This window comes from Vipera ursinii (genome assembly GCF_947247035.1).
Source record: "Vipera ursinii genome assembly, chromosome: 12".
NCBI classification, from domain to species: Eukaryota; Metazoa; Chordata; class Lepidosauria; order Squamata; family Viperidae; genus Vipera; species Vipera ursinii.
This window is the reverse complement of record NC_139525.1, coordinates 14160980-14180057: the sequence shown is the minus strand read 5'-3', so window position 1 is coordinate 14180057 and position 19078 is coordinate 14160980. Positions and strand designations below refer to the sequence as shown.

Below are 19078 nucleotides of genomic sequence, written 5' to 3'. Positions count from 1 at the left end.
GGATTTTAATGCTGCGGTTATTTCCTTTTTTATTAGCTCTTCTCCAAAGCCCCAGGCACTATTCTGATTATCCCCAACATTCTATTTGTTGGGCAATTATGGGCAAGCTCTTCAAATATTTTTCTATCCTGAGAAATCAGGAGTTTGGTAGCAACTGCAGCTTAGTTCATTGGATGTGTGGTGATTAGCTGCTAAATCTAAATCCTACATCAGTTCAGTAAATCTAGGCATTTAATGAATTGAGTTGCAGTTCACAAAAAGCTTTAATAAAAAAATTGTGAGTCAGAAAAGATGCTACCAGACTCTTGATTTTTGCCACCATAGATTAACATGGTCCATTTCCTACAATTCCTTGAATGATATGAAGTGAAGGGCTTCCTCCCTATGGAGCAAGAGATTAATTGCTCTAGTTGGTTGGGGGAAACATAGGTTACTATTTAGAAATACTGATTATTATTGATTTTGGAAGCATGGCTGACGCAAAAATGAAGCAGCACAAGGCATTAATTATGGGATCCTAAGAAAAGATGCAGCTGTTTTAAAGAGCTAAAACAGAGGCTACAGCAATGCCCTACGTTCCAAGAGCACTTTCTTTAGGAACTGAGTCTGAAGCATTGACTATCCTTACCATACCTCAAAGCCCTCGAGATAAAATGGCAAATTTTGCCATTCAGTGTTCAACTTTCTCATGTACCCATGGTTTCACTTTCACTTTCCAGCTGTACTTGGACAGCAAAATCAAGGACAGAGAACATTCCTTCAGTTGCTACTCCTATGATTATCCTCATCAGAAGACTTGAGCTGAAATGTCAAGATGACATCTACCGTACTCCACTTATTTATTCAGCGCTGCTAGATCATGTCCTCAGTTGCCAAATGAAAAGCAGAGCCGAGATATAGAACCTTGGAATTTAACTCCAAGGAAGCCTAGCCAGAATGGTCAGTTCTCCCCCCACGCCTTCCCCCAAGAAGGGAGTTGAAAACCAAAGTAGCCATCGTTGCAAATAAATCTCTTCATGTATGCATGTATGCCATTGTTAGCTTGTACTTAACCACTGAATTTCAGCAGTGCATCTTTGGAGAATGAAAGATCGCAAAAAGAGTGATTGGTTGACTGCATTTGGCCTGATTACTGCAAGTTGCCAATCACTTCCTTAAGTGCCTGTTCTAGACAGAATTTCCTGTCCACCCCAAAGCCTTCCCTTTGCAAAAAAAAAAAAATAGTCTGAAGTTGGACCCACTGTAGTAATGCAGTCACTGTAATTAGCAGAGTATTTCAGACATTGGTTGGTCACTCTGCATATTCCACATGAGTTAAAGGAATGCTGCCCTCAATGTGGTGAGATCAGCCCCACTAATTGGATGGCTGGATCTGGGCAGTTTCCTTGACAGTAAGATAGGTTGGCCACTGCCGCCTTCTCAACCTAACCCTGGCATTTCCTGGTGGTCTCCCAACTCTGCTTAAATCCAAGCCTGCTTAAATTTTCTCCCAAATTAACCTGCTGCTTTATCCTATCCTGTTTGGGTAAATGGAGACTTTCTGACTGAAAAATGTCCTCCTGGCAGCTTTTTTTTTAACAAGTTGCCCATCCCTCAGCAACCAACCATTTGGGGCAAGGATTGTCAGCACATGTGCAAAATTCTGAACATGCACATCAACCCTGCTCTCCTGCGACTGCAGAGTAATTGTCCCGGGTTAGTTAGGAAAGTCGTATGTTTCCAGCTAATCCCACCTTTGTTCCATTGCATCCTGGGATACCTTGGAGACCTGGAGGTCCATCCTGACCTGGTAGCCCCTGCAATAAGGAGAACAGCAGACATTGATTGGGTTATGATGGTTGGTGGCTTGTCTTTAAAGACAGCCATTCAACCACCATGATTATAATACAATTTACTTACAGGAAGTCCCGGTGTTCCTGGAAAACCTGGTAGGCCTGGAGGACCCTAAGATGGAAAAAAAATAAAAGTAGTTTTTTAATAATTGTTGATCGGTTAAGACCAAAAATACCTTTCTAATAACTGGTGATTTGTTAAGATGATAACTAGACTTTAATGGTAAAACATAAGAATGCTTTGTAATGAACAATGTAAGTTTTGTAGACAAAAGAATTATTCTCTATTGAAATAGGGAATTGTGGGTTAGCCAAAAATTCAGCTTTCTTTTGTATATTATAGGCTATTTTAGAATATCCTATTGCAATTAGATAAAATTTAAAAACAGGATACTGATAGGTATTCGTGAAAATATATTGAAAATTTTGTTAATTGACTAGGTTACAACTAGAAATGTATTAACTTGACTATTTTGGCTATGTGATAACAAAGGGAATCAGAGAAGGAATCCCTGTTGGTGCAACCTGAACTATTTACAACTGGTTATCTGTTATTTTGACTACCCAACCACCGTATTGCTCCACAAATACATGTATATGTAAATATTAAAAAATCAATAACACTTGTATAAAAAAAATCACAGATCAAGTTAGTTATTATCGAATATTTAGAGGAAAACAGCATCTTTTTTTTTAAAGAAAGGCTCAGAGCAGAGACTTTTTCACTGGCCTGAAAGCAGATAGCAAGCGAGGTTAGAATATTTTCTGGCTCAGGGCTGAACTGTGCGGTCCTTCGTCTCCTCTGAGTTTGGCGGTTTTCTTGCAGATGCTTCATCACCCAGCTAGGTAAGCTAATCAGGGTGTCAGGACCCACCCCAATTCACGTCTTAGGAAAACAAAAACTCTTGGAGTCAGTTCTAGTCCAAAAGGAATTTTTACTAGGACATGTTTGGTTGTGGAAATACAAGACAGGACCTGGTATTGTTTTACAGATTGAAACTTTATAAAGAGTTCCCGGTTCAAGCCCCCTTCCCTCAACCCCATTTGGTCAGCCCCCCATCATTTACTTTGTGTCATCCCTTTCGTGGGAAAAAAGGGAACTTTGGATCTTTACGGTTATTGCCTTCTTCCTTTACAGATTCAAATGGAGACACAGGCCAGATGCCTTCTTTCCTAATCCTCCCCTTTGTTCCCCCCAGTTTAAAAGGTTTCCTTGGTCTTTGAAATAACCTAAGGCAGGCTGAATCCACATCCGCTCCTCCTTCCTCGGGAGATGGCAGAATCCGGGGGGGGGGGGGAAATAATGTTTTAAACATACATTTATGAATGTGATATAAATGGATTCTGACACAGGGCTAGAAAGCAATGGAGTTTCTGGAGAAGGAGGAACAGGAGGAGGAGGAGGATTGTGGGATCCTTGGTGTTCTCTAAACTTGGTAGTTTTCTTGCAGACCTTTCATTTCCCAACTAGGGAACATCATCACTGCTAGAAGAGAGTGGGGTTTGCTTATAGGTTTTATGTATGTATGCATGCACAGTATCCCCTTCATGGATTACTGCCTTGTCGTGGTGAAGGGGCTTGCGTAATTCAATGAAGCTATGAGCTACGCCGTGCAGGGCCACCCAAGACGGACAGGTCATAGCAGAGAGTTCTGACGAAACGTGATCCACTGGAGAAGGAAATGGCAACCCACTCCAGTATCTTTGCCATGAAAACCCCATGGACAGTACCAATAGGACCTCCTGGAGGAATGTTGTCCATGGGGTCGTGATGGGTCGGACACGACTTCGCAACTAACAACAACAACAAATGCATAGTATGCATGTAATATGTTTGTATGTCACCATCAAAACCAACTCTTGGTGATTCATATCTACTTTTCTGCTTTATGCCAGAAATAATAATAAAAAAGCATCACTTACTCGAATGCCTTTGGGTCCTGTAGCCCCTGGAAGTCCACCATCACCCTGCAGGAAGAAGAAGACAAAGTATGACCAAGCCAACAATGGCAGGAACAGATCTCTTCCTAGGAAAGCAGATATTCATGAGGCATCTTTAACAAAGCAGGGCTTGCTCTGCCTACTCCTCACCTGAAAACATGAGAATACGAGCGGTGCTCTGCTGGCTCAGGTCTCTGGCCCACCTAGTCCAGCAGTGTGTTCTCACAGTGGCAATTCAACTGCCTAAGGATGCCCACTAATCTCCCGGATGTGGGTGGATATGCCTTCGGATTGGGTTTTGACTCCTGGCAACTGACTGGAAATGTCCCTGCAATTTTCTTGACAAGATTGCAGACATACTGTAGCTTGACCTTGCTGAGGGCTGAGAGACGAAAGGAAGGGACTGGCTCACGGTCACCAAGTTGGCTTCATGCTTAAGGGTGAGACAAGAACTCACATCTCCTGGTTTCTAGACTGGCTCCTTAACCACCACACCAAACTGATTCTCACTGCGTTCAAGTCAAACGTGATTCCTGCCGACTGCCTGGATGAATCCCTACAGATTCCTTGACAAGATTGTCAGAAGTGGTTGGCCACTGTCTCCTTCCTGGACTGAAAGCAGAGGAAGTGGCCCGAGGCCACCTAGCTCATTTTGAGCCTAAGATATGACTCAAATTCATGACCTCCCAGTTTTCAGTCTAGCACCTTTCCCAGTAGACCAGACTGACTTTTGCTCTGAGTGTGTGTGACAGGCCCAAGGTCACCCAGTTGGCTTTGTGCCTAAAGTGAGACTAGAACTCACAGTCTCCCAGTTTCTCGCCTGCTGTCTTAATCACTACACCAAACGGGCTCTCTAGTCTTCTAACAAAAAGCAAAATAAACAGCTGTAAACAGCTCATCCAATAGGGCACCATCCTGACGACCGTAGCATCCAAAACGGTTCTTTCCATCACTCACCTTCTCGCCACGGGATCCAGCCGGTCCTTCTGGGCCAGGGAAGCCAGGCAAACCGGGCTGGCCTTCTAAACCTGGGAAGCCTCGATCCCCCTGTGACCAAGAAAGCAACAAGAATGAAATGAGCTTGCTCTCTACACAGCACAGATGGGTTGAAACAGCATCATGGCTTAATCTATGCGAAGTACCAGCGCCTCTGTCAAAGAAGCAAGAATTACAGTGATTGTATAGATATATTAAGACAGATATATATGTTAGAGATACATTTTTTTAAATAAAAATAAAATAAAAACATTTCAGTAAGATGGTTTAAGGCAAGAATTTGTGCTAAAGTACAAACTGAAAACTTAGACACAGTGGCAGGAACTTCCAGATCTCCTTTATTAGCAAGTTTTTTTTTAAAGATGGAGTCTCTAAAGATTTCTCCCTGGTCTTTCTGCAACACAGAGTCAACTGGCATTTAAGAAATAAACCATTGACAGGATCTTCTCTCTGCTGACTGCTGATAGTCCAAATAACCTTCTGTTGTTTCTCGCGTTCCTCACAATGTTTTTTCTTACCCTTACCATGTGAAAGGCTGCAGCCAGGGTCATAAATTACTGATTTGTTATTTTATTAAAGTCATTACCAACCACTTATAAATACTTGTTCTCTTGGATCTGGACCGAGATGCACAGGATGACAATGATCCAGTGATAACCAAGATTTTAAAACTATTCTCAGCCACCTCATTTATCTTAAGAGATGTTTTTTCTGGCTCATTAGCATTCAGAGTTCAGCAAAATTAATGCAGTAATGCGGTGGCTTGAATTTTCTTTTCTCTGGAAATCTGCAATCCAAATTTAACCTTAGGCCGGTTGGAAACCTTCAAAGGATCTGCAATATGCAGGTAATCCTTGACGTACGACCACAATTGAGCCTTAAAATGTCTGATGCTAAGGCCGCAAAAGGTGGATCACATGACCCTCCGGGTCACTGCAACCGTCATAAGTACACGCCAGTTGCCAAGCGTCTGAATTCTGATCACATGACCACAGGGATGCTTGCAAACGTAAGTGTGAAAAATGGTCATAACTCACTTCTTTCAGTTCCATGGAACTTTGAACACGGTTGTGAGGTCAAATACTGTGTTAGCCTACAGTCAATCAGATGATTACAGTTTAGAACAGGGGTCTTTCAATCTTGGGCCTTTTATGACTTGTGGACTTCAACTCCCAGAATTCCTCAGCCAGGCACGCACAAGTCATAAAAGGGCCAAGTTTGAAGACCGCTGGTTTAGAAAGAGAACACTCACATAATTGCTCTTGATGGAGTGTGATTGCTTGACCTGAGAAAGTGTCACGAAGTTGGTGTCAATTCTTAATGACATGGGCCTGTTTCTCCAGGTTGACCTGGACCAGACTGATCTTTTAGGACTCTCAGTGGTACACTCATTGCTGCTGCAATCAGGTCCATTCATCTAACTCCAACTTTTATGGGGAGAGAAAGTCCTTACAAAGTCCAGAATGTTCGTCTTTTCCACTAAATTGTTATGCCAAGACAGCTGATCCGGGGGTGGGCTGGCAGATTTTCCAGAAGTTAATCTCCCCAAACCAGAAACAGATTGTGTCTTTTGGAGATGGTGGTGGTTTTATCCTGGAATGTTTGCTTTAGTACAATCCTTAATGGACTGGCTTGGTTTATGTCTTTAGTTTCTTCGCAAGAGACTTGCGGTCACCAATTGCAGCAGAATCCACTCTGCCTGTCTATCTTTCCTTTTTCTGAAAAAGCCCCCAGGGACACCCTTTTGGCAGGTTAAATGAAAACATGCAAGGTCATGAAGATGGACTCTGAAAAATAGGACATTCTCTCACTCTTTCCCTCCCTCCCTCCCTCTCTCCCACACACCCACACATACGTGCCTTGGTCATCTAACCACGGAAAAATAACTTATTCCCACTTAGAAGAATATCTATGAAAGTTTTATTCATTGGAAGGAATTTCAAAAGTAGTAAGCCCCCTTTCATTAGCTCGAATGAGAACTGTTAGTGGGGAGGACAGCAATGCAGCATTTTTTATATTCTATTTGCATCGCACATTGGACAATGTGGATAGCAGCACACTTGTTTCCTGCTGATGGATAAAAGGATCTGTTAGAAGCAAGATCAAAACCAACTTCCATTAACTGTGCCATCTGAAAGGGAGAAAAAAAAATTCAAGAAACAGAGCGGCTCTATCAATTTTCCAAACGATGAATTAGCACCTACAGGAATCTTTATCTATTAGTTTGGGCAGTCTTTTCTCTGGAGTACATCATAGGCTGAGAACATCACATGGATTCATATAGTAATAGCAATAGCAATAGCACTTAGGCTTATGTACTGCTTCACGGTGATTTACAACTCCCTCTAAGCAGTTTGCAGAGTCAGCATATTGTCCCCAACAATCTAGGTCCTCATTTTACTGACCTCGGAAGGATGGAAGGCTGAGTCAACCTTGAGCTGGTCAGAATCGAACTGCTGGCAGTCAGCAGAATTAGCCTGCAATACTGCCTTCTAACCACCGCACCACCACAGCTCATATATGTCAATGGTAGGAAGACAATTTTTTCTCTCCCTTTGTTCAGAGACAGAGGGCAGGGCTGTTATTATTAGCATATGGCATAGTTACAGTAGGTCGGAGGCTATAATTCTATTGCCAAACTACCAGCCCTGTTGTAGGACACGTTTGTGCACTTCCCAAGGTGTGCCACAGGAGGACAAGCTGGCTCTGCACCAGAGAGAAAGACGAGGGGCTCTTTCTGCAGCATCACCAAAGCCGTCCTCCCACCCCAAAGCTGCCTTGCAAGTGGGCGCCACAACCAGGAAGATTCAAAGCCATCAGGAATCTGACTGCCTGCACAGAACACCAGCTCGTCTCACCAGTGAAGTGGTACTTATCTATCTACTTGCTTAGAACACTTTTTCTACTCTTAAACGGACATAAGCTGAGTGAGTGACAGGAGCTCACACTGTCACACAGTGCAAGGGCTCAAACCACCAGAGCTGAGGCCATCTCCAGTGTCATTAAGCCACTGAGCCATCGCACCTCTACAACCTGGCTGTGATGTCTCCCAAGGAGAGAGAGGACTCCAACCATGAATGCCCTTTTTTCTAGTTTTTAGTAAAGCAGTTGGCAGCTAGATGGCAAGGCCCAGACAGCCCTAGGCAACCTTAAAAATATTAAGGAGGGTGGCCCTTGTCAATAATTAGAGTGTCATGGTTCTGATAAATGAGACAGTTCAAACAAGATGACATAGAGCTTGTAGACTAGACTGGAAAGTTGATAAAACATTGCAGAAGAAGCATTTAATTTCTGTGGGGTTGCCAACGAAACTAGATGGACAATTCTGAGAAATCACCAGTCAAGTTTATTTTAAGGAAGTTTGTAGTTGCCAGAAAGCAGAGGTGCCAAGCTAACCTTGTCTGGAAACTACTCAAGGTCAGATCTGCTTAATATTTGGATGGAGACTAGGATTGTAAACCAGAGTAAGAATTCAAAACAAGCATCCCAGAAAATGGCAATAAAAAATTACAGCCATGTTGCTGAAAAAAACAACAACCCACCCTGATATTTTTGTAAACTCACCAGGGTCTAGGTACACTTCTCAGAGATTTTTACTTCCGTAAAACAAGTGCCTTAAGAATTTGGGAGGAGTTAATTCACCTCTTTCATTGGGTTCCTGTTTAAGAAAAAATGGAACTCATACCAGCCTTAGAACAGCAATGTGCCACTGAATTTCAGCTCTGCAATTTAGATTCAGGGCCATGGTTCATTGGCCGTGTCCCTCTGAACTAACCCAAATCAAATGCAACCCATTTCTGATCAAGTATAACAGTAAATGTGAAGAAAAAAATAAATCACATGTTCATTACTGCATCTAGGGAGTGAGCCAAACATTTCAGATTCAAGACATTTTAAGTCTGAAGCAGGTTTTTCTGATCTTAATGGGAAACATTAGGATGCTGTTCAGATTGTACTAGAGATGTTCTTCTGAGTTTCTCTCACATTGTTCTAGCAGCTCAGAATCCAAGATGGAGTTTTAAGATTGCAGCATTTACAATCAAAACATTTTGCACACCATCAGTGTGCACTAGCTCAAGTGTCAAAATGAAATGTGTGTTCTGGAGGTATATATATATATATGTGTGTGTGTGTGTGTGTGTGTGTGTGTGTGTGTGTGTGTATAGTGTGTGTGTGTGTGTGTGTGTGTGTGTGCGGCTCAGTGGGTTAGGACGCTGAGCTTGTCGATCAGAAGGTCGGCAGTTTGGCGGGTCGAATCCCGAGTGCCGCGTAACAGAGTGAGCGCCTGTTACTCGTCCCAGCTTCTGCCAACCTAGCAGTTCGAAAGCATGTAAAAATGCAAGTAGAAAAATAGGGACCACTACGGTGGGAAGGTAACAGCGTTCCGTGCGCCTTTGGCGTCTAGTCATGCCGGCCACATGACCACGGAGACGTCCTCGGACAAGCGCTGGCTCTTCGGCTTTGAAACGGAGATGAGCACCGGCCCCTGGAGTCGGAAACGACTAGCACGCATGTGCGGGGGAACCTTTACCTTTACTATGGCTTAAGAACTTACATTCTGGGACTGCTACTGAACAGAATCTAGAGTGGAGACCCTGCAGAAGAGCTTCTCACTTGGAATTCGTTCCTAGGACTGTCTGTTCCTTGCATGGAACAGAGAGCTCCGGAAGAGACCAGCAAATGGCTGGTCCAAGATCCATGTGAATTAAAGTGCAACATCTCCCACATGGCAAGATATTGGGGAAGGTGCCTGGAACCCTTAAGAAGAATTCGCCTTCCAAATTCAGGTAAATCCCTCCTGTTTGGCTGTTCAAGTCTCCCAACTCACTGCTTCAGAGTTGGAAAGAGAAAAGAGTAAAAAGGCATGGGGTATAATTCTCAATATTCTGCTTGTAAGGGACCGAGGCCTTAGAAAGAAGACCCCAACATTTGCCCTGCTACTCTAGGTTCAAACGAGTCCATACTTAAATCTGAAAGCTTAGATGAGACTGTTTTATTATTATTATTATTTTAAAGGACAAGGAATCCAAGCACGTAAATTCCCTTGATTCTGGAAACTGTTGCAAGTTTGAACAGCACAGATAATTCTCAAGGGGAAATTATAAATCTGGCATCTTTCCAGAGAACCTGGTTCACGGGCTATAATGGGATGCTTATGGCATATCGAGCACCAGTTTTAAAAACAGAGCAAGTTTTTTTTCTTCTTTGAGGAAAAAAATAATAATAATAAGGTTAAAGAGATGAGAATTTGGGTCAAAAGGAAGAAGGCAGAGAGTTTAAAGACGATGTTCTGAAAAAGGCATACAACTGAACCACTGGCATATTATTAAGATACAAATACAGGCAACTCCTGGACTCACAACACTTTGTTTAGTGACTGTTCAAAGTTACAACGGCATTGAAAAATGTGACTTATGACCATTTTTCACAGATGCGACCTTTACAGCATCCCCATGGTCAGGTGATCAGAATCTGGACACTTGGCAACTGGTTCATACTTAGGACAATCACAGTGTCCTGGGGTCACATGATCCCCTTTTGCGACCTTCTGACAAGCGAACTCAATGGAGAAGCCAGATTCACTTAACAGCCATGTTATTAACTTATCAACTTGTGATTCCCTTAACAACTGTGGCAAGAAAGTTTATAAAATGAGGCAAAACTTACTTAACAGTTTCACTTAGCAACAGAAACATTTGAGGCTCAATTGTGGCCGTAAGTCGAGGACTGCCTGTACTCCACAATGCCAGAATTGGCATTGCGCAACTTACCAGTATTCATCCAGCGACCATTTGCACTTACGACAACACTGGAAAAAGTGGCTTACAACTGGCCTTTGCACTTACAAAGGTCACAGCATCCCCATGGTGACGTGGTCAGAATTTGGGTGCTTGGCAATTAGCACGTATTTATGAACATTGCAGCATCCCTGGCTCCATATGGGACCTTCACAGCCAGTTTCTAACAAGCCAAGTCAACGGGGAAAGCTGGATTCGCTTAACGATCACATGTTTTGCTCAACGGCCGCTGTGATTCACTTAATGATTATAGTTAAAAACCTTTTTTGTGAAATTTAAAAACTGCCTTGCTTAGCAATGGAAATTCTTATCTCAATTCCCTATAATTATCAGCCATTGTGTATGAGAGAAGGATAGACAGGAAATAAGAAAAATGATCAAATTCCTGGTAAGTCTTTGAACAGTTATATTGACACAAACCAAGTAGGACAGCTAAGCTTCAGGCTTGTCAGGCAGATATTGACTCCGAAGGTCATTTGTTTTGGAAGGAAAGAACTACAAGACACCAGCAGGCTGTACAGATGTTAGCTCTCTAGCAAGGAAAACCAGTGTGAACTTCAAAAGACTTCTTGAAGAACAGGGATGCTGAACACCTGGCCACAAGAGAGGACAATCTGTGCCCCAGCAAGGAATGCAAAGAATGAGCAATGCCCCACGTAAAACAAATTGCAACACTCCTTCCTGGAGAACAGCTACAAGGATCCCCTCTTAGGAGGAATCTCGTTGAACAAGGTAGAAGACTGACAGGATACAAAGGCTAAGGCCAAAGAACTTTTAGAGGATTCCTCCAGTGGAGAAGGCTAAGGTGCACACTTGCCAAAACTTGGCTGGAAAACAGAGCAAACCAAGGTTATGGGTGGCTTCTCTTTGCTTCTAGAAGCAAGCTGGCCAGTAGCTTTGCTCAGGAGGTCCAAAGGACCTCTTTGAAATGATGCAGCCCTTCCAAGATTGATACCAGTCTACTCTTACCAAATCTGTACATACATGGGAAAAACTATAATCAGGTAGACAACTCAACAATAAATGTTTCCCTAATATATTAGTTTCATGGTGAATGGCATTTTTAGAATAATCATCTACAGCAGGGGTCTTCAAACTTGGCCCTTTTATGACTTGTGGACTTCAACTCCCAGAATTCCTCAGCCAGTGGCTGGCTGAGGAATTCTGGGAGTTGAAGTCCACAAGTCATAAAAGGGCCAAGTTTGAAGACCCCTGATCTACAGCTTATAGTTAACCATTCTAGAAGGGGTTTTGAAGACCATTTGTCCAATCTTGATGATCAGGGATGATGGGAGCAGTAAAATGTTCACATATCACTTTAAGCATAAATGTGATACATGCACCCAACATTGTGGCACTAAAACCAGTATATGCCTCAATGCTATGTACAAAGCGGCTTCTACAAAACCGTAGGTAGAACTAAAGGTGATGTGTGAAGCCTTCATTTGGAGATTTAAAGTGTTGACTCTGCACCGAATTGACTTTGGACAATTCAGTCAGAAATGAACATGCCCTCCCAATCAATAAAAAAAATAATAATCAGAGGGAGGATGTCAATTAGATTAGATCTCATCTGCACATTTAAATAAAACGTGGCTTATTGCAATATGTGACTTGAACCCCTTTGGCAGTTAATTCCAGTTATGCACCACTGTTTTAGTCAGTTCTGAGATTCCCACCGATAATGCGTAACCTTGTTTGCTTTCTCCAAACCTCTCGTTCCAAAATTGTGTCTTAACAGTACATTTTATAATGCCCCTTGTTTTTATCGGAAAACTTGGGACTGTGGGCAATGCAACCTCATTTAACCTGTCTTCCTTGCCAAAAAAAAAGAGACAAACCCTTGGGCTTGGCACAGGTACATTTGCAGTCAACCTTCACCAAGCACCTTTGCCAAGTTATGACCTCATTCCCTGGAGCACCTGGAAAGAAAATGGTGCTCCTCCTAAATAGCTTGGCCTGAAAGTATGCTTCAAAACAGACAGCCCAAGTTAGGCTGATGCTAGAACTGTAACAGCGCCTCAAATTATAGAAGACACTCAAACTCTTCAAGTTAGCTTGGAATTTCAGATCCAAACAGTTAATTGTTGGTTGATATGTACTTTAAAAGCTGATTTCTCCAAATCAGTGTTCTGGTTCATACACCATGTTGTGTCATGCTCTGTGTAATTATGAATTGCAGAATAAGCCATAGCCAGTTTGTATATAGTGCTAGGCCATCAATCATGGCTTTCAAACCACTGTAGTTGGCTTCTCGTTAACATTAAGCCAAAGCTAAACCTCATTAGGAATTAGAATGGTGGGTAAATCAGATTGCATGTGCACATGAAGTTTATCTGTACCAACTTGACACTAGAGCTATATGTAATAAAAAAAGTATAATTCACAATGTGACATACAAGAACAGGCATGGAACTATGTCTTGATGAACCCAGAGGCCCCTGGGATGAAATAAAAATTAACTAAACAAAAATAAAAATAGCTGAAGTTTCACAAGATGTAAGCAGTCTTGCATGCGAATTGATCAAGACCGTCAAAGGATGTGTGAGAGTTTTGCTTGAGATTGTAGAGATCTCAGGGTGAGATCAACAAGATCTTATGAGATGTGGAGAAAAGACCATTCTCTAACCAGCTATAAGACATTCCGAGCAATGGAGGAGCATTGATCACTGACTTGTGCAAAACAGATTGATCTGTTTCACCAAGAGCAAGGGGTTCTTCAGACTTGGCAACTTTACCACTTGTGGACTTCAAGTACTGGCTGAGGAATTCTGGGATTTGAAGTCCACAAGTGGTAAAGTCGCCAAGTCTGAAGATCTCTGGAGGAACATCTGTAAAGCGGTTCTTCAGGTTGACTCTCTAGTACAGTGGCCCCCAACTTTTTGTGCACTAGGGAGGGAGGTTTTTCCACAGACCGGAGGGGGTGTGGTTCCATGTGCTGCCTGCATCCCGTGAATGGGGGTTTCTGGCATGCCACGGCCCAATGCTGGTCCACGTACTAAGAGTTGGGAACCCCAGGTCTAGCACAAATTTACACTTCCTTCCAGACTCACCTTTTCTCCTTTATGTCCACTACAGTCACAGGTCGTGCTAGTGGAACACCCATGGCACGCCTAGAAGGGAGAGAAAGAAGCTCAGTGTGAGATATTGTGGTCCTTGGAGATGAAGAATTAATCCTCAAAAGTTAATTGGGAGCCACCACTCTGGACTGCTTCAACTGTGGAACTAAACATACTTTAAACACGGTAGGCGTACCGAACACCGAGCAAGCAGAGAATCCCAATTGCAAGCAGCAAAACAGAAAGTCAATTGCAACACAACTATGATGATTTATGATAACTTTATTGTCACTTTGAATGTACACCAATAGGCATACATCAAAATGAAATTTCGTTGCATACAGCTCTCAAAGGGTCACCACCTCCGATATATCCTCCTTGTTCGTGGCCCGCTCAAATTTCACATTGTCCATTTTAGTCTCTAGGGAGTGAACGATGGCAAACAGGACAGATGGAAATGGGGCTCCATGTGGATTAGCCCTCAAATTCGCTTGTATTCTGACAACCTCACCTTCTTTCCTTTTTCTGATCCTGACTCTTCCACCTTTTCCTTAAAGAGGCCTTGCTTCTTTTCACCCCTGGAGCACGCTGCCGCCACCACCAACTCCTCCAAAAGCCTCTCTCTCTTCCTCTGGGCCTGCTGACAGCCTCATCCAGTTCCTTCGCTCCATAAGCTCCAGGTCCTCTCCTCCTCTGCCTCTTCTGGAAACAGCCCATGCCAGCAAAGATTGTCGGTTGTATGTCATATGCTACCTTAGTTCCACCATGTTGCTCAAACACATCAAACTTTCCTGATCATGTGGCCTAAACCATCCGCCCTCAAGAGCCAACGCAGCCGCAGCCATTCCAGGCGCCGCCAACTAAGCAAGGAAGAAGCCCACTTAACTGTTTACATGAATAAGAGAAGGAGAGAAAACACATTATTCACTTATTGACCTATCTGGGGGCCTGTAGGAAAAGAGTTGGTTACTTCTGCATTGTAGAGATGCAAAAATAGGGCAGTTTCCCCACTTCTAAGCAAAAATCCATCTGTTGGTTCTGTCATCATCGAGACCAGGTTTTCTGCCGTTGAGACTCCCAGTGTGGTTCCTTCCATGTCTCAAATACTTCAAAAGCTCCCTACTTTGATCATCCACCCTTCTGCTCTTTAATATCATCCTTCTCCTCATCCTCAAAGTCTTCAGCAGCTCTGTGGCCTAGTACAACTATTATAACATCACAAGATAGCTGTCTTATTCAAAGGTGCCCAGAGCCCTCACCTGTTACTCATACCCCTAATCTTAATTCTGGCACTGCCAGCCAACTCAAGGGGAGAGGCGGCGGCTGTAAATCAGGGGTGTACCAACCTTGGCATCTTTAAGGCTTGTGGACTTCAACTTCAAGCATGGCTGACTGGGGAATTCTGGGTGTTGAAGTCTACAGGTCTTAAAAGTTACCAAGTTGGGACACCCCATCTATCTATCTATCTATCTATCTATCTATCTATCTATCTATCTATCTATCTATCTATCTTCTCTCTCTCTCAATATCTATCTATATTCTCTCTCTCTCTCTCTCTCTCTCTCTCTCTCTCTCTCTCTCTCTCTCTTACTCTCTCTCTCTCCTCTATCTATCTATCTAAACACCTGATCACACATAACTATACCAGAATTCTTTGTCTTTCTGTTGTGCTTTCAGCCAGACTGCATCTTACATGGCAGTTCCTGGGACAAGAACTGATCCTGATCTTCAGTCAATCATGCCAGTAACTAAGAGAGAGAGAGAGAGAGAGAGAGAGAGAGAGAGAGAGAGAGAGAGAGAGAGAGAGAGAGCTGTGTGTTGCTTTTCATTTGGGATGATCTATACAGATAGACCCATGCAAGATAAGCTTCATGGGTGGGGAAATCCAGGGACCACAATCCAGCAGTTGGAAGCACAAGGTCCATAAAAGAAAGGGTTCTGAAAGAAATGTATCCTTTCCTCTTACACGGCTAGTCCTTGACTTACAACCCCCGATTTAGTGACTATTTGGACAGCATTGAAAAAAAGTGCCTTTCTACTGCTGCTCCTCATACTTATAACGTCACAACATCCCCATGGTCAGGTGATCAAAATTCAGGTGCTTGGCAACCAGCATGTTTTTACAATGGTTGCAGCATCTTGGGGTAACGTGTTCCCCATTTGCAACCTTGCCGGCCAACTTCTAGCAAGCAAAGCCCATGGGCGAAGCCAGATTCGCTTACTGACCTCAGGATTCACTTAGCAACTTGCAATGGTTCACTAAAGAATCATGGCAAAGGGATTGTAAAATTAGACGTGACTTGCTTAGCAACTGCCTTGCTTAGCTATGGAAACGCTGGCCCCCACTGTAGTTGTAACTCAAGGACTATATGTGCCGTAAGAAGTCTGGGAATGCCTCTTCAGGTAAGTACTTGTGTGTAATAATTCAAACCCTTTTGAAGAACAACTTAATTGGACACACCCTTAAAATTAATTAAAACATTTCCCTTTGCAAAGACCTGCACTTGGCAAAGTCATTTTTAAGGAAATTTGAGCTGTAATATGACCTTGTAATTGAACAAAAAATGGTGGCCAGGTTTTTTTTTTACTAGCCCAATTCTTCTTCCTATGAATATTGCCTTTGGAAGGGTAGCAATGCAGTGAAATATGGCACCAACTCTCACCTCTGAGTTGCATGTAATCTAGCCAGCTGTGCAAGTCATGATTAGAGCAATTAAACTACTAAATAATTGGAGCAGACAGAATTGCTCAACAGTTGTTCCCTCTTGAGGAAATTGTTTATATATTGCATTTTATACTACTTGACTTAGAAGCATCTTAAAGGACTGTCCAAGTAAGACAGTTAAAATGAGGACAATGTGCAGCAAAGCTGCAAGAAAACTATATTAATAATAAGAAATAGACGTGGTTGCAACCTAATCTCTAGCCAATAGATGGAGCTTTCTACTTATAGTTGCAAAGTGGTTTACTTAAATAATAATAAAAAAAACGTTCCAATCTCAGCACTCCTCAAGTTCTCCAAAAAGAAAATTCACCTAGAAACAATTCGGAGAGCACCCAAAAGACAATTCAGAGAAATTCCAGAAATATTGAGAGGAGGAGAAATTCACACCTTCTCTTGTTTACTCATGTCAATGTTTGCCTCTTAAAAGTTTCTTCTTTGGAAAAAAAATCACATCAGCATTCAAAGTTAATTCAGAATAGGTCAACAAATAAAATGTTAGAGGCATTGGCTTAATTCCATTCCTAATTTCATATTTCTTGTTGCAGTTCCACATTGCTCTTCTAAATATGCCAAAGAAGATTCAAAATACATAAAATAAAATATTGAGCACACCTAAAACCGCTCAAAGAAAAATAAGACTTAATGAAATAACTTCAAAAGCCTATTTCAACCAACCAAACATTAAGAAGTAATGAAAGAGGCCCATGAAACAATGAAGCCATTTCAGTAAAGTACCGATTAATCTATGAAAAATGGAGTGTTTAAGATATACAGAAGTGAAAAACAAAACTGCACACTGCAAATGCATAAAACATATAAATACAGTTATCCATAGAGACTCAAGTAAAATGTTTGAAGGTGGATTTCCCTTCGAAAACAGGGCTGAGTTCAGACAGAGATTTCACCCAAATAATATTTTTTAAAAAAATCTTAGTTGATTAACCTCATGATATTTAAATTCAGATGTACTCTGGATTGTTCAAGGAAATACTCTATCCTGAACTTCGTAGGATTGTTTCTGAGTATCAATGCAGATAGTTATACCATGTTTTTAAATTAACTCTCCTGCATAAATTCCCTCTATTCACATGCTGCATTGGAATTTTTAAGCAGAACTTGTTGAAATCTACCAAATTGCCAAACGGCATCCCACAAAGACTGGGCTTAGATAACAAGCTTAGGTTAATGGGCAATAGCCAGATTAAGCAAGAAAGAAGAAAGAGGACATGGATCCTAAAATCAGCGCAGGTACTAACCAAAGTGGTTCTTGCATTAAAAAGAAAAAAAAATGTCAGAAGCCCTTTTCAATTTGCCAACTGCTCTGCAAACTCATCTGCAAATTATGCAGCCTTCAAGCTAAAACCAGTAGTTTACAGGCAGTACACGGTAGATTGCCAAAAAACCATCCCCCCTCCAGGAAAGGGTTAAAAATTAACTTTTTAAACCAATCAGCTCATGGTAGGTGAGTTGGAAATCTGTCACTGAATTCCCTTCCCCCAATTCCTCCATAACATCTGATCCCAAGTCTAAAAGAAAGGCCTGAGGTGTGTGGCCTTGGTGTTCGCTGAGCTGGCTTGTTTTCTTGCAGATGCTTCATTACCCTAACTAGGTAATAAGATCAGCAGTGCTAGAAGGAAGTCAGTTTGTAAGATCCGTGTGATGTTCCTGCATTTCAGTGATGAGGTGGCTAAGGAGTGGCATGAATATCCAGCCTGTTACACAAACCACTTTTCCAGCTTTCCGTGGTCTCTCTACAGTAGTTGCCCAGGCTCCTTTATTCTCAGAAGACCCCAGAAAGGAACTCATCCCAGGAGACCTATTCTGACGGAGAACCTGGGACAGCTAGGAAGGTACAGAGAAACAGAAGCAAGTAAGTAAAAACATTAAGAATATCTCCTTGGCCACATCCATCCACCCATCCACCCACCCATCCGTCCATCCATCCATCCATCCATCCATCCATCCATCCGTCCGTCCATCCGTCCGTCCGTCTGTCCATCCATCCATCCACCCGTCCCTCCATCCATCCATCCATCCGTCCATCCGTCCGTCCATCCATCCATCCATCCATCCATCCATCCATCCATCCATCCATCCATCCATCCATCCGAAAAGAGCTTGAAGGGACGTTGGAGGTTCTCCATCCCAGCCCATTTAAGCAGCAGACCCTATGCCCGTGGTGGTGAACCTATGGCACGCATGCCACAGGTGGCACAGAGAGCCCTCTCTGTGGGCACACGTGCCGTTGCCCCAGTCCTAGGCCTTCAGCTGGGTTTTATAAAACCTTTTCGCTTTAGGCCTTTGCTGCCGTGTGCAAAAAAGAAGGTTAATCAATCAATCAATTTCAACTTTTTGCTGGAAAAAAATAGCTCACCAAGTTGGAATTGATTGATTGAACTTTTTAGTCTCACCCAGTCTGCCTTTACCATCGCAGTCATGCCCACCCAATGGGCTGCACCCAGCCAAAGGGCCACGCCCACCCGGCACCCAACGATACATAAGTGGGTTTTGGGTTGTAGTTTGGGCACTCAGTCTCTAACAGGTTCGCCATCACTGCCCTATACAATTTCAGACAAATGGCTATCCAGTCTCTTCTTAAAAGCCTCCAGTGATGAAGCACCCACAACATCTGAAGGGAAGCTATTCCACTGGTTAATTCTTCTCACTGTGAGGAAGTTTCTTCTTAATTCCAGGTTGCTTTTCTCCTTGACCAGTTTCCAACCATTG

At 42.7% G+C, this 19078-nt stretch overlaps 1 protein-coding gene across 1 annotated transcript in view; it reads right to left on the bottom strand.

Annotated features, from left to right (window-relative positions):
* COL4A5 (collagen type IV alpha 5 chain) overlaps positions 1-19078 on the bottom strand; it is a 129146-nt gene that overhangs the window by 71618 nt on the left and 38450 nt on the right. The window contains 5 exon segments of the mRNA XM_083372300.1: positions 1734-1796; positions 1900-1944; positions 3756-3800; positions 4731-4820; positions 13621-13680. Coding sequence (XP_083228426.1) covers positions 1734-1796; positions 1900-1944; positions 3756-3800; positions 4731-4820; positions 13621-13680 — 303 coding nt within the window.